The 23,517-nt window shown below is 40.6% G+C and overlaps 1 protein-coding gene across 1 annotated transcript in view; it reads left to right on the top strand.

Annotated features, from left to right (window-relative positions):
* antxr1d (ANTXR cell adhesion molecule 1d) overlaps positions 1 to 23,517 on the top strand; it is a 124,689-nt gene that overhangs the window by 43,352 nt on the left and 57,820 nt on the right. The window contains exons 12-17 of the mRNA XM_072583156.1: positions 15,948 to 16,026; positions 17,140 to 17,235; positions 18,375 to 18,413; positions 19,562 to 19,657; positions 21,850 to 22,014; positions 23,404 to 23,484. Of these exons, the coding sequence (XP_072439257.1) occupies positions 15,948 to 16,026; positions 17,140 to 17,235; positions 18,375 to 18,413; positions 19,562 to 19,657; positions 21,850 to 22,014; positions 23,404 to 23,484 (556 nt within the window). The remainder of the gene's footprint in view (positions 1 to 15,947; positions 16,027 to 17,139; positions 17,236 to 18,374; positions 18,414 to 19,561; positions 19,658 to 21,849; positions 22,015 to 23,403; positions 23,485 to 23,517) is intronic.

Raw genomic sequence — 23,517 nt, 5'->3', positions numbered from 1 at the left:
CCAAGGGTGAGAAATTTAATTTTGAGATTGTCATTCTGAAAATGTCCGTTTTGTCCCAACTCTGTCTTCTGTTAGTCAGCCAATTCTCCATCCTATTCTACTCCCAACAGAGTGGGTGTTTATCTTGTTAAGTAGTTTTACCTTTAAAAAGCCCCTTTTGGTAATCCAAGTACATTTATATCTGCCTTTTATATTCAATTATCTATTCTTGTTAGGTTGTTAACTCCTCAAGGAGCTATAATAAAATTGTCGGACATGATTTCCCTTTCATGAAGCCATGCTACTCTGCTTGGTTATATTGAGTTTCTAAATGTTGTTATTGCATCCTTTGTAATCCTTTCTCAATGACAGATGTTGAACTAATTGGCCCAAACCTACCTCTTTTCTGTTTCCCTTCCTCTGAATAAGGTTACATTGACAATTTTCCAAATCTCTAGAACTTTCCAGAATCTAAGGATTCTTGGAAAGTTACTACCAAGCAATCTACTGTCTTTGTGGCTACTTTGTTTAAACTTGTAGGATGCAACTCATCAGGTTCACGGGATTTATCAGCCTTTAGCTCCATGATTTTCCACAGCCTGACTGGTCATCAGTGGGCCTACAACCAAAGAATACAACCCTCCTAAAATCTTGGTCTGCAAAGGAATGCTAAGACGGATGGTAAACAAATAAAGAAGAATGAGAAATTAGTTAATATATGATATTTCTGTTCCTGACGTTCAGAAAAAAAAGCATTAAAACTGGAGAGATTGTGTAGCGAAAGTCTGAATTTTACCAAAAGTCAGCGAAGTAGCAATTTCAGAGTGTTTCATGAAGGGTTTTCTCTCTGCGATCCCTAGTGAGTTTTTTTCTTGATATTGCGAATCTCATTTTCCCAAATTTGCCATTTTTCCAACTGACTTGCTATCATGCATGTCATTCAGGGTTGGGAAAATTCAGCCCATTTTTTCACCAAGATGTTAGCAAGGCTAAGAAATGTTAGAAGATGCTTTATCAAACTGCAATTTTCACATTAGCGTACCTCTTTATTAGTCATTTCTACCATATACTACTGATAGAGTAAAATCGAGACAATGTTTCTCCAGGACTGAGAGTTCTACACAGACAGCACAAATTACACACTCGTACATGGCATAAAGTGCATAAGAAATGCAAATTACAGTGTGATAGAAGAATGATAAATAATCGACATTTTTCTAGCAGCAATTCGAAGTTGTGCAAAGAATTTCAGATGGGAAAGATTCCAATCATACAGTGTTTAGGAGCCTGATGGTTTGGGGGAAGAAACTGTTGCACAGTCTGGCCGCGAGAGACTGAATGCTCCGGTATCTTCAGCCAGATGGCAAGAGGGAGAAGAGTTTGAGTGAGGGGTGTGTGGGATCTTCCACAATGCTCTTATCCTTTCAGATTCAGCGTGTGACGTAAATGTCTGTAGTGGAGGGGAGAGAGACCCCGATGATCCTCTCAGCTGTCCTCACTATCCGTTGTAGGGTCTTACAATCCAAGACAGTGTAATCCCCGAACCAGGCAGTGATGCAGCAGCTCAGGGTACACTCAATGAACCCTCTGTAGAATGTGATGAGGATCGGGGTGGGAGGTGAGCTTTCCTCAGTCTACACTGAATATCGAGACGCCACTGGGCTTTCTTGTTTATGGAGCTGGTGTTGACGGCCCAGGTGAGATTCTCTGCCAAGTGTACACCAAGAAATTTGGTGCTCTTCACAGAGGAGCAGTCAATGTTCGGCGGAGAGTGGTCGCTGCATGTCCACCTGAAGTCAACAATGATTTCTTTCATCTTGTCCATGTTCAGAGACAGTTGTTGACTCTGCACCAGTCTGTTAGCCACTGCACCTCCTCTCTGTATGCTGATTCGTTGTTTGTGCTGATGAGACCCACTACAGTCATCCCATCAGTGAACTTGATGATGTGATTCGAGTTGTGTATTGCCACACAGTCATGTGTCAGCAGGGTGAACAGCAGTGGACTGAGCACACAGCCCTGGGGGGCCCCCGTCCTCAGTGTGATGGTGTCGGAGATGCTGTTCCCAATTCAGACTGACTGAGATCTCCCAGTCAGGAATTCCAGGATCCAGTTACAAAGGGAGATATTTAGGCCCACCAAACTCAGCTTTCTAATCATGGACCGAGGAACGATAGTGTTAAATGCAGGACTGAAGTCTATAAACAGTAGTCTGACGTAGGTGTCCTTCTTCTGTGGGTGGCACAGTGGCTCAGTAGTTCGCACTGCTGACTCACAGTGCCAGGACTGTCTGTGTGGAGTTTGCACATTCTCCCTGAATCTGCTTGAGTTATCTCTGGGTGCTCTGGTTTCCTTCCAGAATCCAAAGATATGCAGGTTAGGTGAATTGGCCATGCTAAATTGCCCATAGTGTTCAGGGATATGTAGATTAGGTGCTTTGGTCAATGATAAATGTAGGATAATAGGGAAGCGGAATGGGTCTGGGTGGGTTACTCATTGGAGGGTCAGTGTGGACTTGTTGGGCCAAAAAGCCTGTTTCCACACTGTAGGTATCCTGTGATTCTCTGGGTGGGAGAGGGCCAGATGGAGGTTGGTGGAAGTGGCATCATCTGATGAGCGAGTTATTCGATGCGCGAACTGTAGGTTGTCCAGTGAGGGTTGCAGCAGGGTCTTCATATGCCTCATCACTAGCCTCTCGAAGCACTTCATGATGATGGGTGTCAGTACAACAGGAAAGTAGTCATTGAGACAACGCGCTGAAGACTTCTTCGGCATGGGGACAATGGTAGTAACCTGGAACTATGGCACAGTTCAGGGAGATGTTGAAGATGTCCATGAGAACATCCGCCAGTATGTCAGAGCATCCTCTGAGCATGCTGCCAGGGATGTTATCTGGTCCAGCAGCCTTCTGTGGGTTGGCCATGGTAAGATGGCATACCTGGGTCATTGGGGGAGGTGGCATGGGGAGGGGGAGTGGGCTTCCTCACTGCCACATAATTTCATGCCTCAAATCATGCATGTTCAACTCATCCAGGAGGGAGGCATCATTAGCACAAGCAGGCGATGCTGTTTTGCGGTTGGTGATAGACTGGATGCCCTTCCACATGTTCCATTTTTCACTGCTGTTCTGAAAGTGGCTGTATAATCTCTGTGTGTGTGCACATTTTCACTCTATGATGGCCCGGGTCAGGTTGGCCCTTGTTAGGGCTGCCTTGTCATCTGTTTTGAAGGCAGAATCACCTGACCTCAGCAACGCAAACACCTTTGTGGTCATCCACGTTGGGGCGAGAAGTGATGGTCTTGGACACAGTGACATTGTCAATACACTTGTTAATGTAGTAAATCACCGACGCTGTCTACCCCTTTAATTTAATGGAATCGCCATCGGTTGTCATGTCCCTGAACATGCATCAGTCAGTATGCTCAAAACAGTATTGAAAAGCAGAAATGGTTCCTGCCGGCCAGAACCTGCTTCAGAACTGGTTTGACGCGTCTGACAAGCGGTCTGTATGCTGGGATTAGCAAAACGGGGATGTGGTCTGAGGAGCAGAGGTGGGGCAGGGGCTTTGTCCTGGATGTGTTGGAGATGTTTGTGTAAACCAGATCCAGCGTGTTCTCCCCTATCGTCGCAAAGTCCACATGCTGATGGAATTTAGGGAGCATGGTCTTGAGATTCGCATGGTTTAAATCACCAGCAACAATAAACAGTCCGTCAGGATGTGCGTGTTGCAATCCACTAATAGCCTATACAGTTCACAAAGTGCTTCCTTAGCATTAGCACTGGGAGAAAAATATATCCCAACTATCAGGACGGCAGTGAATTCCCGTGGCTAATATAATGGTCTGCATCTAACAGCCACAAACTCCACCAGTAACGAGCAGTAACTGAAGGCTAGCATGCTGTCTTTGCACCATTTCATGTTGATGTAGACACACAGATCTCCACCCCGAGCCTTACCACACAGAGCTGCATTTCTGTCTAGTTGGATGGCGAGTTCTGCAATTCTGTCGCTGAGCCATGTTTCTGTGCAAACAAGGACGCAGCAGTCTCTGAACTCACGCTGAGATACCTGCCACAGACAGATGCAGTCCAGTCCAGGGAGCAGACATTGGAGAGCAGAATGAATGGGAGAGCTGGCCAGTTAAGGTTTGTTTTAAGTCTAGCATGAACTCCTGCATGTTTAACACACTTCCGGTCCTCGTACATTGCTTCCGATGACCCAACACTGGCATCAGGCCTGGTCTCTGCATCAAGCCGAGAACTCCTCCAAGCGTATCACACTTCTTCCTCCTCACACACTGCTTCTGAAGTCTCAAGACCCGGCCACCAGCTTTAGGCGAGGCCGAGGACTGGAGGTCTGGTCTCTGAAGCAAGCTGAGATCACGTAGCTCCTGTTGCAGCTATCCATCCAGGTACATTTTCAGCCGGTTCCTGTACTGTAGCAGTGTTTGCAGACTCTAACAGTGTCTGCAAACTCCAGGTTTCCTGTTTTCCCTGCAACTTAGTAGGTCTCAGTTCGGAGAGGCCACTGTGAGTGGCTGCCGCGCCGCCATCTTGGATTCAGGAGCCACCAACTTGGATTAGAGCAGGGAATATAAAACACAAATGTTTGATTAGAGTTTTTAAATCGTGAGAGAGAGAATGGGAAAAGAATCCTTCCTTGGCTTGGGTCAGTAATAAAATATTGTCAGTTTGAAAGGTTCACCAAGAGAGATTAGCAGAAATAGTTTTATCTAGAATTGCTATAGTATGAAATGTTTTTCCATAGCAAACCAATGAGGTAGACAACATAGCAGACTTTAAGTTGGAGTAGGTAAACATTTGAAAACTGAATTCAGGGCAATGAGGGTCAATTAAGTTCTAATTGTCATACCAAAGTGAGGCTAAGTTGCCTCAGACATCATGAATTTCGGTGCTTGGTGGTTTAAACTTTAAATAATAATGAGTGTTTGAATGTTAGATCCTTCTTGCTGAAGCAAAGTAATTCTCATTTGTAGAATTTCAACTAATCAAAACTATATGACTGACTGATAATTTAAGTTTAAAATAATATTATTTTAAACGATTTTGTAGGAATTGATCACTCAGCAATTTTCTTTTCCAAGTTACATCAGCTTTGTCAAGTACAGTCTCTGGTTAACCAGAGAATTCTGTTGCTGCATAACTGGAAATTCTGGACAGGATGAAATTGTGGTTTTCCTGTCATTTTGTTTGTTAAAATTAAACCCCCACGCATTTTAATGTTTTCTTTGCTGTACCTGCAGTAAATGTAATGACTTCCATAGAGATGCTTATTATCCAATTGTGTTTAGAAGTACTGAGAAACCTACATGTTCATATTCATATATCCATTTCAAATTCAAGCCCCCTCCTGCTGCTGGCTCAGTCTGGACGGTCTTAAATTAGAATATGCTTACTTCATCTGTGGTGGATAGTGACTGATGGACAGCCAGAGGCTCAGAAGTCTGCAGGGACACACTTACTGTTTTCACACAGTCTAGAGCAGTGTAGCCTGCATTCTCAGAATAACCTCCACATCTAAATATTCACTGTAGCTGTTGATCTTGCAAAGATTTGCTGTTTCAGAAAGTGAAAGACTGTGTTTTACTTTTTAGCCCATCATTATTTACTTTAAGTAAACTTGGATTAGAACAGAGAATATAAAACAAAAATATTTGATTCGAGTTTCAAAATCATGAGCGAGATTGGCTTGGGTCAGTAATAAAAAATTGTCAATTTGAAAGGTTCACCAAGAGAGATTAGGAGAAATAGTTTTATCTAGAATTGCTGTAGTATGGAATGCTTTTCCATAGCAAACCAATGAGGTAGACACCATAGCATACTTTAAGGCAGAGTAGGTAAACATTTGAACGACTGAATTCAGGGCGATAAGGGTCAATTAATTTCTAATTGTCCGAGCAAAGTGAGGCTAAATAGCCTCAGACTTCATGTAATTGAGTAATAATAAATGTTTGATCCTTCTTGTTGAATTCTCATTCATACCATTTCAACTAATCAAAACTATATGACTCATTGTCATCTAATAATTCAAGTTTTAAATGATATTATTTTAAATAATTTTGTAGGAATTGATCACTATCAGCAACTTTTTGTCATGTACAGTCTCTGGTTATCCAGGGAACTCTGTTGCTGCATAACTGGGGAAGGGGGCCGAGAAATGGCAAATGGAGTTTAATATAGATAAATGTGAAGTCTTGCATTTTGGGAAGTCAAATCAAGGTAGAAGCTTTATGGTGAATGGTGGGGTCTAAGGGGTGTAGAGGAATAGAGGGATCTTGGAGCGCAGGGTAAGGTTCTCTAGAATGAATTGCCAGTGGAAGTGGTTGGGGTGGTACATTAGCAACATTTAAAAGGCATTTGGACAAATACATGGATAGGCAACAATGAGAAGGATATGGGCCAAGTGCAGGCAAATGGGGTTAGCATGGATGGACATGTTGGCTGGCATGGTCTAGTTTGGATCAAAGGGCCTGCCTCCGTACTGTAAGATCTATGACTCTATAATTATTCTGCCAAAACATTTTTAGATGATCTGGATAAGAAATTCATGCTGTTTTTTGTAGGATAGAGTAAGATTTCAGTACCCCTACAAAATGAAATCTTATTTTAAAAGCCTCATCAGAAAGGAATGTCTTACCTGAAGCAAATGATCTCCTATATGTCAGTTTATTTTCCTGAACTAGCTAACTAACTGTTCCAGTTTATGTTTCTGAACTAAGTAAGTGTTCATACTTGTAAAAGAAAGTTCAAAAGCATTTTGTGTAATACAATACAGAGTCATTCAAATTATATGTACGCAGCACTGGTTCGAAGGTAGAAGATAGAGGGTGGTGGTAAAGGGTTGCTTTTCAGACAGGAGGCTTGGCCTGTGACCAATGGTGTGCCATAAGGACCCACTGCTTTTTGTAATTTATATAAATGATTTGTGTGTGAACATAGGAGGTATAGTTAGTAAGTGTGCAGATGACACCAACATCGGAGGTATAGTGGACAGTGAAGAAAGTTACCTCAGAGTACAATGGGATCTTGATCAGATAGTCCAATGGGCTGAGGAGTGGCAGATGGAGTTAATTTAGAAAAATGTGAGCTGGTGCATTTTGGGAAGGTAAGTCAGGGCAGGACAAATACACTTAATGGCCAGGTCCTGGGGAGTGGTGCTGAACAAAAAGACTTTGGAGTTCAGGTTCATAGTGCCTTGAAAGTGGAGCCACAGGTAGATAGGATAGTGAAGAAGGTGTTTTTTGTACTTGCTTTTATTGGTCAGTGTATTAGGTATAGGAGTTGGGAGGTCATGTTGCGGCTGTACAGGACATTGGTTCAGCCATTTTTGGAGTATTGCATGCAATTCTGGGCTCTCTCCTACAGGAAGGATGTTGTGAAACTTGAAAGGGTTCAAAAAAGAATTTGTGAGGATGTTGCCAGGGTTGAAGGGTTTGAGCTATAGTGGGAGGCTGAATAGGCTGAGGTTATTTTCCTTGGAGCATTAGAGGCTGAGGGGTGACCTTCAAGAACTTGACAAAATCATGAGGGGCATGGATAGGGTAAACAGGCAAGAACTTTTCCCAGAGTGGAGGAGTCCGGAAATAGAGGGCATGGGTTTAAGGTGAGTGAGGAAAGATATAAAAGGGACCTAATGGGCAACTTTTTCACACAATGGGTAGTGTGTGTATGGAATGAGCTGCCAGAGAATGGGGTGGAGGCTAGTACGATGACAATATTTAAAAGGCATCTGGATGGGTATATGAATAGGAAGGGTTGAGAAGGATGTGGGCCAAATGCTGGCAAATAGGATTAGATTTATATAGGATATCTGGTCAGCATGAACGAGTTGGACTGAAGGGTCTGTTTACATGCTGTATGTTTCTATGACTCTATGTCTTTTCACTTATTATTTGCTTATCACGTTTATAGATTATAGTGAGAGGGGAGGTGAGAGTGACTGCCCTTGATGTCAAAATGCATTTGACCTGGTATGGCATTAAGAATACATAGCAAAACTGGAGTGCATAAAGAGTGAACCTGGAAAAAGCACACCAATCAAGCAACATCAGAGGTGAAGGGGAATTGACGTTTCAGATTCCCTGACAAGTTCCAACCTAGAACGTCGACTCCCTTCTCCTCTGATGCTGCTTCACCTGCTGTGCTTTTTCCAACTCCACTCTTTATCCACTCTGACTCTCCAGCACCTGCAGTTCTCACTATCTCCAAGTAGTAAAACTGGAATCAATGGTGTGATGATACTATGACATTAAGAGGTACATTCTGTCCATTTTCTTAATAAAGAGAGATTGAGGCAGAAGTATCGAGTCATCTGTTCCAAGCCAAAAACAAAACAGCTTATGAGGCCTTTTCTTTTTTAAAGTTGGAACAATAGAAGTAGTATGAATGGGTGGAATCAGACTCCCAAATAACCAGGATTTTGGTTTAGCTTTCAGTGATCGTTGGGGTTTGGGAGTTGGCTGTGGAAGCTGTCTCTCTCTCTCTCTCTCTCTCTCTCTCCCTGCGTCATCTAAAAGCTTTGATTCTCTCTCTGTGCCAGAATCGACGTGAGACAATCTATTTTACTGAATTTGCAAAGGTGTGGTTATGGGATGTTACTATATTGGAACAGTTGCTGTTAAATATTCTGTTAAGCTTTCGTAAAGAGTTAAAGTTATGCAATTCTTCTTTCTTTTGTTTGTATTTTAATTGTAGAGTAAGAATAAAGTGTGTTTAGATTAAAGCTGAGGAGTGTAACCAATAAAATTACTTCTGGAGCACAGCACCTTACTCTATCTTTAAATAAGATAAACGCTAGGGTTGAGACTATCTCCTTGATATATTTGAAGAGGGTTGGCTCTGGTTCATAACAATGGGTATCAGGAGGCCAACCCTCCATTGGTTGGAGTCATACCTGACACATAAGAAGATGTTTTTGGTCGTTGGATGTCAGTCATCTCAGCTCCAGGACATCTCTGCAGGAGTTTCTCAGAGTAGGCCCAACTATCTTCAACTGCTTCATCAATGACCTTTCTTCCATCATAAGATTAAAAGTGGCGATAGTCACTGATTGGTGCTGAACATTGCACATTCATGACTCCTCAATGACTGAAGCAACCCATGTCAAAATACAGAAAGACCAGGACCATATCTCTGTTTGGGCTGATGAGTGAAAGGTAACATTCTTGCCACACAAATGTCAGGCTATCTCCAACATGTGAGAATCTCATCATCGCCCCTTGGTAAAACCAGGATTAAATCCACTAGTACCAGTGTCCTAGGGATACCAGATGCAAATCTGAACTAGACCAATCATATAGTTACTGTGGCTATGGGAGCAGGTCAGAAGCTATGAATCCTGCAGCAAGTGAGCCACATCCTGTCTTGTCTGGCTGTGGGCATCTTCAACAACATTCAAGAAGCTTCATTCAGGTCAAAGTAGTCCACTTGATTGGCATTCAAAAGCATCCACTCCCTCCACCACCAACACCCAGTAGCTGCAGTGTGCACTACCTTCAAGATGCACTGCAGAAATTTACTGACCTCTTTGGACAGTACCTTCCATAGAATTGTAGAATTTGACAGTAGCCGTTTGATCCATTGTATCTGTACCAGCTCCCAAAAGAGCTGCCCAGCCAGTCCCATTCTCCAGCTCTATTTCCATAGCCCTTTAAAGTTCATCACTTTCACCTCCTATGGAATTTGCCTCCACCACTTTCCCAGGCAGCGCATTCCAAATCTACCATCAAGGGCAGCCGATATTTGTGAACACCACAAGTTCCTGTACTGCAAGTTCCCCTCCATGCCATTCACCATCCTGACTTAGAAATATGTTGCCGTTCCTTCCGTGTCACTGGATCAAATCCTAGAAATCTCTCCCTCATGGCATTGTGGGTCTCCCTACAATGGACTGCAACAGTTAAAGGAGGCAGCTCACTACCACATTCTCAAGGGTAACTAGGAATGGGCCATAACTGCTGGTCCAGCCAGCATGCCCACATCCCGTGAATGAATTAATTTATAAAAAGCATGTTGCAAATATTGAGCGAAGTAAAAATACTGCTGTAGCTACTAAGTTTATGGAATAGATATATTGAGAAAGATGTTCTTGGACAACAAAATAATTGAGGGCAAAGAATTTAATAGTAGATTTGTGTAGTTCTAAACTAGCAAAGCATTTTCAAATGATCGGTTTGGTAAAATGTCACTTCCAACTTGATTAATTTTATTGATTTCTAAGTGTAACAATGTTCTGTAAACATATAGCACCTTTAATATTACAAAAACATTCAAAATAACTGCAGCATAAGAAATTGAGGGGGGACTTTATTGAGCTTTATAAAATCATGAGGGCCTTGGACAAGGTGAATGACAAAGATGTTTTTGCTAGAGTGGAGAGAAGTTCAAAACTAGGGGCACATTTTTAAAGTGAGAGGAGAAAGATTTAAAAACCCTTTTATACAGTGTGGAATGAACTACCTAAGAAAGTTATGGATGCAGATACCATTATAATATTTAAAATACATTTGCATAAGTTCACAAATAGGAAGGATTTGGAAGGATATGGGCCAAATGCAGGTAGGTGGAACTGATTTAGTTTGGGATTATGGTTTGCATGGACTGGCTGGACTGTTTCCATGCTGTAAGGCTCTATAACTTCACAGAGACTGATGTTCTGTCACAAAGTCAGCCTTTATTACATGTGGAGAGTCATTGACATCGTTCCAGCTCTCTCAGACTCAACAAGATATCTGACACTCCTGTTCTTTTCTTTATAATTTAGTAAACAATTCAAAGTTTACAAAACAATTAACATTTACAGCTGTATACCGAGAAACAGCAATTTTACAAGGGAGAGGAATGGCAAAGCCAAGCCCCAAACCCTGGTTTTCAGGGAAATGAGGCCAAACCTCAAATCCCACACTCCTGTTCTTATCTCTCAGCCAGCACTCTATGATTGGATCAAATTAATAGCCCCAATTAAGAAAAGTCATATTCTATGACAGCCACCTGGCTGACCTCATTACGATCACTACACATTATGGAAGCAGTATAAAACAAGATTTAAAACCAAAGTGCCACATTTGTCATTACCTTCCAGTCAAAATTACCTGATATTCCAACGCTCTATTTCCTGTGTGCTAACCAATTCTCAAACCCATGCTTGTATGTTACCACCAATCCCATGAGCTTTGATTTTAAACAATATTTTCTTATTCAAGACTTTATCAAAAGTTTTCTCAAAATCAGATACATCTGATATACTATTTCTCCCTCATCTATTCTACAAGTTACCGTTCAAAAAACTCCAGGAGGTTTGCCAAACATGATTTCCTTTCACAAATCCACATTGACTTTATGTAATACTGTTGAATTTTTAAGTATTCTGTTGTCACATCCTTTGTAGTAGGCGGCAACCTTTTCCCTAGTACTGGTGTTCAGTTAACTGGTCTGTATCTTTCTATTTTCCCCCTCCTTCCCTTTTTAACAGAGGGGTTTTACATTTGCCACCCAGTAAACTGCTGGAACTATTCCAGAGTCTACAGAATTTTGGATGAAGACAGCCAGTGCATCCACTACTCCGATGGCTTTCTCCTTTAGCACCCAGGGATTTAGATTATCAGGCCCTTTAGGGAATGTTAGGTCATTAGGAAGTGAGCTACTTGCCACAGAAGTTCTAGCCTTTGACCTACAGGAGGAGGCACAGCCTTTAAATGGCTGATCTAATTTAAATTTTTGGTCAATGATAACTCAGTGGTGATGTCTCCGGGGCAGTAATGCTATTAAGTATCAAGAAGAGATAATCAGATAGTTATGGACACAACTAGGACAGTACCTTCAATAAAGAAATTGGGGCTCAAATGATTGACGTACCACAACCATTTTCTTTCATACTGAGTATAATTCCAACCAATATAGAATGTTTTGCAGATGTTTCAAGATTTCTTATGGCATCTCAAGTTCAAAGCTATGCAAATACTTCAGTAAATGAGCTTGTGGTGCAGATCAAAAATGGCAGATTTGACCTGGTGGGCGTCATGGTGACTTGGCTGCAAGGGGATCAAGGTTGGGAGTTGAATATTCAAGGATGTATATCCTGTCAAAAAGATAGGCAGGTAGGCAGAAGGGGTAGGGTTGCTCTACTGGTAAGAAATGAAATTAATTCAACAGTAAGAAAGGAATAGGTGTAGTGTCTGTGTGGGTAGAATTGAGGAACCACAAAAGTAGAAACAAACTATAGTTGGAGTTATGTACAGGCCTCCAAATAGTAGTCAGGAGCTGGGGCGCAAGATACACCAGGTGATACAAAAGGTGTGTAGGAAAGGCAAAGTTTCAGTGATCATGGGGGATTTCAATATGCAGGTGGACTGGGAAAATCATTTTGGTAGTAGATTGCAAGGGCAAGTATTTGTGGAATGTCTACAAGATAGCTTTTTGGGGCAGCTTGTGGTGGAGCTCACTAGGGAACAGGCAATATTGGATTTAGTGTTGTGCAGTGAGGCAGACTTGATGAGAGAATTTAAGGTGAAGTAACCCTTAGGAGGCAATGGTCGTAATAGGATTGAATTTACTCTGCAATTGGAGAGGGAGAAGATAGAATCAGAGGTAATAGTATTACAGCTGAATAAAGGCAACTGTAGAGATACGAGGGAGGAGCTGGGTAGAATTGACTGGAAGAGGAGACTAAGAGAAAAGACAGTAGAATAGCAATGACAGGAGTTTCTGGGAGTAATTCAGGAGACACAGCAGAGACTCATCCCGAGGAAAAAGAAGCATGAGACAGGGAGGATGAGGAAACCATGGCTGACGAGGGAAATTGAGGATAGCATATAATGTGGTGAAGGGCAATGGGAAACCAGAGAATTGGGAAGCTTACAAAGACCAACAGAGGACAGCCAAGAAAGAAAAAAGAATGGAGAAGATTAAGTTTGAGGGTAAGCTAGCCAGTAATATAAATGAAGCAAGTAAGAGTTTCTTTAGATACATAAAGAGCAAAAGAAAGGCAAAAGTGGAAAATGACATGGAGAGATAGTAGTGGGGAACAAGGAAATGGCTGAGGAACTGAATAATTACTTCACATCAGTCTTCACTGTGGAAAACACAAGTAATATCCCAAAGATTCAAGAAAGTGAGGGGGCAGAGCTGAGTATGGTGGCCATCACAAAGACAAAGGTGCTAGAAAAACTGAATGGCCTGAAGGTGGATAAATCACCTTGACCAGACAGACTACGCCCCAGAGTTAGAACATAGAACATAGAACAATACAGCACAGAACAGGCCCTTCGGCCCACGATGTTGTGCCGAACATTTGTCCTAGCTTAAGCACCCATCCATGTACCTATCCAATTGCCGCTTAAAGGTCGCCAATGATTCTGACTCTGCCACTCCCACAGGCAGCGCATTCCATACCCCCACCACTCTCTGGGTAAAGAACCTACCCTTGACATCTCCCCTATACCTTCTACCCTTCACCTTAAATTTATGTCCCCTTGTAACACTCTGTTGTACCTAGGGAAAAAGTCTCTGACTGTCTACTCTATCCATTCCTCTGATCATCTTATAAACCTCTATCAAGTCACTCCTCATCCTTCGTCGTTCCAATGAGAAAAGGCCTAGCACTCTCAACCTATCCTCGTACGACCTATTCTCCATTCCAGGCAACATCCTGGTAAATCTTCTCTGCACCCTCTCCAAAGCTTCCACATCTTTCCTAAAGTGAGGCTACCAGAACTGCACACAGTACTCCAAATGTGGCCTAACCAAGGTCCTGTACAGCTGCAACATCACTTCACGACTCTTGAATTCAATCCCTCTGCTAATGAAGGCTAATACACCATAGGCCTTCTTACAAGCTCTATCCACCTGAGTGGCAACTTTCAAAGATATATGAACATAGACCCCAAGATCCCTCTGCTCCTCCACCTTACTAAGAACCCTGCCGTTAACCCTGTATTCTAAATTCTTATTTGTCCTTCCAAAATGGACAACCTCACACTTGACAGAGTTGAACTCCATCTGCCACTCCTCAGCCCAGCTCTGCATCAAATCTAAGTCCCTTTGCAGCCGACAACAGCCCTCCTCACTGTCCACAACTCCACTAATCTTCGTATCATCTTCAAATTTACTGACCCACCCTTCGACTCCCTCTTCCAAGTCATTAATAAAAATTACAAACAGCAAAGGACGCAGAAATGATCCTTGCGGAACTCCACTTGTAACTGGGCTCCAGGCTGAATATCTACCATCTACCACCACTCTCTGACTTCGACTGGTTAGCCAGCTTTCTATCCAACTGGCCAAATTTCCCTCTATCCCATGCCTCCTGACTTTCCACATAAGTTCTAGGGGGAATAGCTGAAGAGATAGTGGAGGTGTTAGCGGTGATCTTTCAGGAATTGCTAGAATCAGGGAGGGTCTCAGGGGACTGGAAAATCACTATGTGACACCCTGTTTAAAAAGGGAGTAAGACAAACGATGGAAGATTGCAGACCAATTGGCCTAATCTCAGTCGTGGGTAAGATCCTAGAATCCATTGTGAAGGATGAGATTTCTGAATACTTGTAAGTGTATGGTAAAATAGGGTAAAGACAGCATGGTTTCATCAAAGGGAGACCATGCATGACAAATCTGCTAGAATTCTTTGAGGAAGTAATGAGCAGGTTAGACCAAGGAGAGTCAATGGATGTTATCTACCTAGACTTCAAGTAGCCCTTTGACTATGGTGCTGCACAGGAGGCTACTGAGTAAGATAAGGGCCCATGGTGTCAGAGGCAAGGTGCTAGCAGGATAGAAGCTTGGCTGTCTGACAGAAAGTAGAGTAGGGATAAAAGGGTCTTTCTCAGAATGGCAGCCGGTGACAAGTGGTGTTCCACAAGAGTCTGCATTGAGACCACAATGTTTCACTTTACACATTAACGATCTAGATGAAGGAACTGAGGGCCTTCTGGCTAAGTTTGCCAATGATATAAAGATAGGTAGATGGACAGGTATTATTGAGAAGGCAGGGAGGTTGCAGAGTATTTGGACAGGTTAGGAGATTGGCAAAGAAGTGGCAGATGGAGTACAACATGGGAAAGCGTGAGGTTGTGCACTTTGGTAGGAACTATAGAGGCAAGGACTATTTTTTTAAATGGGAGAAAATTTAGAAGTCTGAAGTGCAGAGACTTGAGAGTTCTAGCCCAGGATTCTCTCAAGGTAAACTTGCAGGTTGAGTCAGTAGTTAGGAAGGCAAATGCAAAGATGGCATTTATTTTGAGAGGACTTGAATATAAAAGCATGGATGTACTTCTGCATCTCTATAAAGTTCTGGTCAGACCAAATTTGGAGAATTATGTGCAAGTTTTGGGCCCCATATCTCAGGAAGGATGTACTGGCCCTGGGGGGTGTTCAGAGGAGGTTCGGGAGAATGGTGCCAGGAATGAAAAGCTAAACATATGAGGAACGTTTGAGGACTCTGGATGTATACGTGATGGAGTTTAGAAGAATGAGGGGGGATCTAATTGAAACATACAGAATACTGAATGGCCTGGACACAGTAGATGAAGGGAAGATGTTTCCATTGGTAGGAGAGACTAGCACCTGAGGGCACAGTCTTAGGGGAGATCTTTCAGAACCAAGGTAAGGAGAAACTTCTTCAGCCAGACAGTGGTGAATCTATGCAATTCATTGCCACAGAAGGCTGGGGAGGCCAGATAATTGAATATACTTAAGATTGAGAGAGATAGGTTCTTGATATCAAGGGGATCAAGGGTTATGGGGAGAAAGTGGGAGAATGGAATTGAGAATTAAATAAGCCTTGATTGAATGGTGGAGCCAACTTGATGAGCTGAATGGCCTAATTTCTGCTCCTATGTCTTATGGTCTTTTGGCTTTACAGTTCTAAGGCCAAAAAGTAGTGTAATTCAAGCAAAACTTGCATGTGTTATAAGGGACATGTTATTAATTAATATTAATAATTTTCTTTCAGGGTTGTTTACCTTCAAGTAAGCATGAATGAGGGGTTAACATTTATATCCAGCTCTGTCAGTATCACCAGCACACATTGTGTAAGTAAGCAGATGAAAAGTAAGTAAGAGGGAAATATTTTGGATTATTATCAAAGTATTTATAAGAAAACAAGACTACTCAAATGCAAAAGAAGTTGAAGTTTGTGGTAAACCTCATATATTATAAAAATATTTTTCTAATCAAGAACAACTTACATTTCTGTTAAACTGACCTTGAGCAAAGAGCAATCTCAGTATGTTTTACTGGAAGCTTAACAAAATATAAACAAAAAGGAGAAAAAAGGACTAATGAGGAATTTCAGGTAAAGTGAAGGGTCTTAGAGGGCTTCAGACGATACAGAGGCAGGGTCTGAAGAAAAGAGTTCTGTGTGGGGTCTAAGTGAAGGCGTCATCACACGTAAAAAGAAGAGTGGCTAATGTTGGAACTGAGAGAGTGGGAACAAAGAGAATTTCATTGTTAGATGAGCAGACAGTGCATGTAGTAGTGGCTGGAGGGCACTTTTCACGTCTGGTATTGTGAATGAAGGCATTTGAAGACAGTGAAAAAGCCCTTAAGGTCAAGTTTTAAGGCTTGAGATTCAATGGAGCTTTATGGGGTTTTAAAGGCCATTATAGGTGATAACATGGCCACAGGGATTTGTATGAATTGAAGGTTGTAAAAAGTGAAGTGAGGAGAGCCAGTCTGGAGATAGCTGGGAAAATCAGCACTAAAGATAGCAAAGGCATGGATCCTGTATTATTTCCCAACTCATTTATTTCTGTCAGGTATATTTAGGCGCAATCTTTTTCACTTTTGATCTAATTTCTGCATGTCTCTCTCTCCCTCTTAATATTTTTAGCTTGAAGAATTCCTTATTCATCTTACAAAACTATTTGTTCTTCTCTGAGACTTCTTCAACTCTTTTTTTTCCTCTGGTTATCTTCCTCCTATAGAGTAAGTTTCTCTGCTATTTCCTGGCTTTATGAAGCTATTTACTATTGTAGTCTGATTCATAAATACCAACATCAATTTCATCAACTCTGAGCATTTCCAAGACCTATAAGTTATTTCTCTTTCTCTCACAAGTTTTATAATATTGTCATTGGTTGTACATATTATCTGCTGTAATAGCTACTGCCACACATGTTTAATGTCTTTTTCCTGTTTTTCAGTCTGATGGAACAATCCTTTTAATTGCTCTGTTAGTTTTGTTCCTGCTGTTGGCATTGATCTTGCTGTGGTGGTTTTGGCCTTTGTGCTGTACTGTGGTAAGTTTCCAATCAATTAAAGTGACACTGAAACTGAGACAGAAGTTACTGAGGAAACTCAGCAGGTCTGGAAGTATCTGTAGAGAGAGAAAAACAGAATTAACGTTTCGAGTCGAGTAGGTTCAGTCCTGAAGAAGTGACATTGAACTCGAAACGTTAACTCTGTTTCTGTCTCTTATAGATGCTTCTGGACCTACTTAGTTTCTCCAGAAATTTCTGATTTTGTTTAAGATTTCCAGTATTCGCAGTTACTTAAAATAACTGATCCTTTTAATGATATTTGTCAATATTATAAATTATTCCAAAAATTAGAAATTTCTCAAATGGTTGTAAATAATTTTCATAAAACTATTGTTCTTTTCTGCCATGCTTAGTGTTTGGAACTGCATGTTGGAGCATTAGAATGTTGTACTATGGATTAATTAACCCCAGTAGACCTCAGAGATGACGTTGAAGATAGGTGGGAAACCCAAGTCAGGTGCCATCCCCATTGCAAGGATGTTATTAAATGCCAATCAGACAACTGTGAAATCATAAACAAAAAAACAGAAATAGCTGAAGGAACTCAGCAGATCTGGCAATATCTGTGGAGAGAAAACAGAATTAATGTTTTGAGTCCAGTGACCCTTCTGATTTCAGATTTTCAGCATTGGATTTCTTTACTATTTTGTTTTTTGACCTGTGAGACCACTGCCTGCATGAATTGGGACACACCACTTAGCTAAACCCAGGGAGCTCTAATGACATTTGGCACAAGCCAAACCTAATTAATGAACTACTACTGGAATAATCTACAACATTAGAACCTGGTGTTCATTGAAATTTTATTTACATTAAAATAGATTTTGGAATCTAGATTGAATGCATAAGTTGTTTAAATGTAAGGAGAAAAAATAAGTAGCTCATTTGGATGTGTTATGGCATTCATTCAGGGAAGGGTGGGGTTTGAACCCAGACCTTCTGGTCCAGAGGCAGGAAGACTCCCACTGCAATGCAAGACCCCTTTGTTTGAAAGTAGAGATAGTGGGAATGGTGCCTAATTTGAAAGTAAAGTTCTACAGAAAAGGTGTGTCTAACTAAAGTAATTTCCACTCAAATTAACAAAAGACCTGTTTTTTTCTAATTTTTATTCTTAATAGGTGATTAAAGAGCCACCACCTCCACCACCCTATGAAGAGGTAAGTAATATGTTCTTCACTTAGTTATGTCATTGACCTAATAATAGTAATTCTGTATTTACATTCCGTGAAAAAAAACTTGTTGGAATTGTTAACTGTTTGCACCTGAATTTACTTATGTGCAAACTGTGCTTTGAAAATGGAACTACATATGACAATGATTTTGATATAAGCAGTGGTATGTATTGCTCACAATCATAATAACTATTATTGTAGTACAATTCGGCTAGTATAGTATCATTAAAACTCTCAACTCCAGCAAAGTGATATGCCTTCACTTCAGGAAAACTGGGATAGTAAGAGTTCAAGTCAGATAAAAGAATAACCTACTTATGCCAGCTGGATTATGAAAAGTCAAGTGTCAAAGCTTTTAGCACAGAGCTTTGCAAAAGATCTTTGTCACACCGTGCTACAGATGCGTACTTCTGTGCAGCCTGCAAAGATCTTGGAGCGAAAAGAGCAAACATGCAACAGTTACAGGGAGGTCTGTGTTTCAGTGACTATTACGTAGAGATATGGTAAACAGAAGCATAATATAGCATTGTCCTTACATAATGACCTATTTTGGCATGGATTATCAGAATTTGTTGTCCTATATTTGTGTGTGAATAGAACACAAATCAGTGCAGATTCCAAATGTCAAGAGTTGGCTTTTTCTGGCTCTTACCCGATATGGAGTTCCAAACAGAACACAGAAACCCATTATTTTATTTTAGCACCAACATCAATTAGTTTTTAGTTGAAGGTTGAAAAATACATCGCTGTTTGAGATACACTTAACAAACTCAGAGTTTGGCAAATGGTGCATGGGCAGCATGCTAGCCCAGTATGGGTGGCACAGTGGCTAGCACTGCTATCTCACAGTGCCAGGAGTCCAGCTTCAATTCCAGCCTCAGGTGACTGTCAGTGTAGAGTTTGCACATTCTCCCTGTTTCTGCTCTGGTTTTCTCCCACAGTCCAAAGATGTGCAGATTAAGTGGATTGGCCATGCTAAATTGTCTGTAGTGTAGCCGTAAATATGGGGATAGGGTAAGATGCTGTTTGGAGGGTTGGTGCAGACTAGATGGGCTGAATAGCCTCTTTCCGCACTGTAGGTATTCTATGATTTACCGCCAACTGACAGCTTTCTTTGGTTCATTTGCTTGAAGGAGTCTGATGATGAAGCGATGGCGAGGAAAAAGTGGCCAACAGTTGATGCATCGTATTATGGAGGAAGGGGAGTCGGCGGCATTAAACGGATGGAGGTTTTTACGTTGCTTCTTCTCCCTTTTGGAAGTATATTTGAAACATTCACACCTGTATATTTGGCAAGATTCTTAACCATTTGAAAACTTTGCTTTTCTTGCCTACTGGACATGGAAGATCTGCTTATAAAATTTCAATAAAATGTTAGTTAGAATCTAAGATTTGAAATTTAAAGCTACAATAACATCTTTACCACAAGCACATACATTGCTAGTTGACTTTATCCTGTTTTGTAGCTAAAAGTATGGTCTTAATGTATGTTTTAGAGAAGTGTGGGGGCAGGACTGTACTGATGGATTTGAATCACTTTGTACTTCAGCTAGTCAAGTTCCAATTCAGAACATCAGGATAAAAATGATCCAACTATCAGTTTTTACTCACATTATAAAAAGGGAAAAGTGATTTGCTGATCTTTTTTTAAAACCCTAAATTTTAATATTAAGTGAGATGGCTTCACAACAGTTTAGTTATGTGGTGATTATATAAGGCTCAAGCTGGTTTGATTATCTCCTTATGAAACTGAAATTACATTCCAGCAATACACTGGCCAGTACAGTATTATTTGCATCTGTAATTGTGAGCCATAGCTTCCTGGAGATTTCTAAGGGTGGGGGATGCATTTTCTATCTGGCTGTTTGATTCTTGGGAGGAGCAAGATGCAAATCTCCATTTTAAGTAAAAAAACACTAACTTGTTGCCTTTCCAAATATTATATAGCTTTGGAGTAAATGCAGGCAAGCGTCTTTCTGATATATTTAGTTTGGGAGTTATGATCCAATTCTAAATTCAGAGTGTGTTTATGAAAACAACTGGAGACTGCCAGTTTAATGAAAACATTAATGCTAAGTTGTCAAAATGATTTTCAGTGAATAAGGAGGACCTACAAAAGTCACCGCCTGCTGCCGATTCCTCTGTGCTTTCCCCACAATCTGATTAGTTATGCCCTATGCTGTTTGACCCTGCTCACTGAACTTTACAGAAACTTTGAGAATGTGACTGAGGCAGTGACAGAGTCAGTGTAGCACTAAAGCTATAATGGTTCCACCCCGCTCCCCCGCCTCCCAATTACTTTGGGATCAATCAATTTTGTATTTTGGAACACTGACAAAACTAACCAAAACTAAGCTGTTCATTTAACTTTAAATCTGAGTCACTTTGCCATTCTGAGTCTGGCAATACTGGAGGATGTCATTTAGGTGTGCCATGTAATCTTTGCAAAATCAAATCTCCAATCTCCATTCATCCTTCAGATCAGCCCTGATCTGATAACAATTCCTGCAAAAATGCCATCAAAATTGGCATTCACGCTTTCATTATTAATTTATTGTTTCTTTTTTACTTCTACAGTATAGTACATAAAATACAGCTGTAAGTATTTTTTTAGTATTTCAAGAAGTCACAAAGAGTCACCTTTTTTCCTAACTGTACTGGTCCACATCTGTTGTCTTCTCTTATTCTGTTCCTGTAATTGGAAACAAATTTTCTATATGACTGCACAGATGCTTTTAGTGATGTTTGAACATGTTTGACAAATTCAAAGCACATTGAACAAATGGCAGAGTGGTAACTGAAAACATTAGGTTTACAGATTAACAATAGAGAATTCCAACATATTGTAAAATATTTCATTGCAGTAGCAGTTAATGTTTTTTAATTATCCTGTTATTTGTACTATCTTGTTTCTGTGCCATAGTTTGCAGAAAATAAGTCTTGAGGTTTAGAGTATTTGAAGAAAGGAGGTTACAAAAGTTAGTCATTCCTGATTTCTAAGTTATGAGCATTCATTATCAATTCCAGGATTGACTTGATTCATTTACATAATTTTCAACTTGTTACAACATTTCACAAGGAACTTTCAGGAAATACTTAACCTGGAGAAACTTTACTTTTCATGAAGCTTCTAAGTAAATGAAATTTCACCTTTGAAACAAAACCAATGAGAGATTTTGTTTTGTCTATGATTAATGACCCTATCAAAAAATTGGCTTCTCAGAATTTGTGTTCCAGAGGTAATTGTTCCTGAGATTTCCTGAGCAAATTAATAACCATAAAGAAAAGCAAGTATCTTTTCTTCTTTTGAAGAGAAATTGTGACTCCTAAATGTTGTATTCTTTTAAAAGGCTTTTTAATTTCCCATACCTCTGGTTTCTTACTGTACATCAACTTCTTGTTTAAATTTATTTGTGGTCAGGTACGCTGGGGAGATAAAGGCTCAACGGAAGAAGGTGCAAAATTAGAAAAGCCCAAAAATGCAATCATCAAGATGCCAGATCAAGAGTTTGAACCATTGGATCCTAGGCCCTGCAAGCCCCGAAGGCCACCACCAGAGCAGAGAAAATGGTATACACCAGTTAAGGTAATTTACTTCTCCTGCTGGGGAATATTATAATATCTGACTGATTATTAAAAGGAGTAAGATAAACAGTTAAATACTTTTGTGCTGCATGATCACCTAAATAGCGCAGATATATGCTATTCTGGTCATGTCACAAACTGATGTGAAATCTTTTTTACATGATTTATTTCTGCACTTCCATGTAAGAAAATTAATCAATGAGTTTTGAGTGAACTTGCAATATATAGATAAGCATAATGGCGAAAAATGGTGCAGTGAGAATTGCTTATGGGTACTAAGAACTTTGAGCTATCAATTAGTATTTGGCCGTGTCACTGCTAAGTAATAATTAGTGCAACATGCAGAACATTGAACATTAAAAAACTGGTGAGATGGAGTTGAGTTCGCAAATCTACACTGATTTGATAATTTTAATTCATTAAGCTGTTTTAAAATCATAATTTCTAACTTAAAGTCTAGTTATGGTGTTTCCCTAATCTGCAACACTTCCAAAGTAGTCTCTCTGAAACTCAGAAGAGATTTATGATAAATTTATGTATTTTGAAAAACAATGTTTCTGAATAGTATTTAAAATATAATCACTAAATTTTTGTAGAGTTTTCATTTCCTCTTTGACCAATATATGTTGAATGTATATGAAATATTTAACACTTTGACCAACCATGTATGTAAGTCTCATGAACTACCAAACACAAGTCATTATTGAACTGTGAAGCATTAAAAATAATGAGATTAATATGGGCAGTATTTTTGAGTTGGCTGTGTTTATTGCCACTGCAGTTGTAGGGGGTGTCCCTTTGAAGTCATTGCCAGTGTTGACACAGGATTAATGGCTTCATGTATAAAGTAAATTTCATGTAGCGGCATCGACCCCTGAGATGAATTAGAAGACCCAGAGGAGAGCTCAGAAAGAACCTTTGGTGCCTTCACTTGCTTCACTCACTGCTCCATTCTGTGAGTGAAGTGGCGAGCTGGGCGGTGGTGAGAGTGGCGAAGGGGATAGCCAGCATCTGGTGAGCAGAGCACTGGGGAGCTGGGGTGGGCAGGCAGCAGAATGACAAGGGGTTCATCAAGGGGGACAGTCAGTGCGACAGCCAAGGGAGCAGCCAGCAGCCAGCAGCCAGCAGTGACAGCAGTGGCCAGTGGGGTGGTCAGCAGGATATGAGGAAGAGGTAGCAACAGATAATGCACAATCTCAATGGCTGCACTATTTCTGGTTGCAGTTTCATTACAGTATGAGTGCACAATGATGATCAGCTTCCTGTTCAAGTGCGTGGTGGGGATCCATCATTTTAAGTTTGTGTTTATTGTTTCTAAAGTGCAAAAGGATAAAGTTTCAGGAAACAATAGTAAATCTTGTTTCTAATATTGTTGTGATAATTTGTCTAGGGAAAATTGGATGCCTTGTGGGCTCTTTTTCGCAGAGGTTATGATCAAGTATCTCTGATGAGGCCACAACCTGGGGATCAGGTAGGATCAGTCATAAACATATTTATTTACCTT

This window comes from Chiloscyllium punctatum, chromosome 13, assembly GCF_047496795.1.
Source record: "Chiloscyllium punctatum isolate Juve2018m chromosome 13, sChiPun1.3, whole genome shotgun sequence".
Classification (NCBI taxonomy): domain Eukaryota; kingdom Metazoa; phylum Chordata; class Chondrichthyes; order Orectolobiformes; family Hemiscylliidae; genus Chiloscyllium; species Chiloscyllium punctatum.
This window is presented reverse-complemented; position numbering and strand designations above follow the sequence as displayed.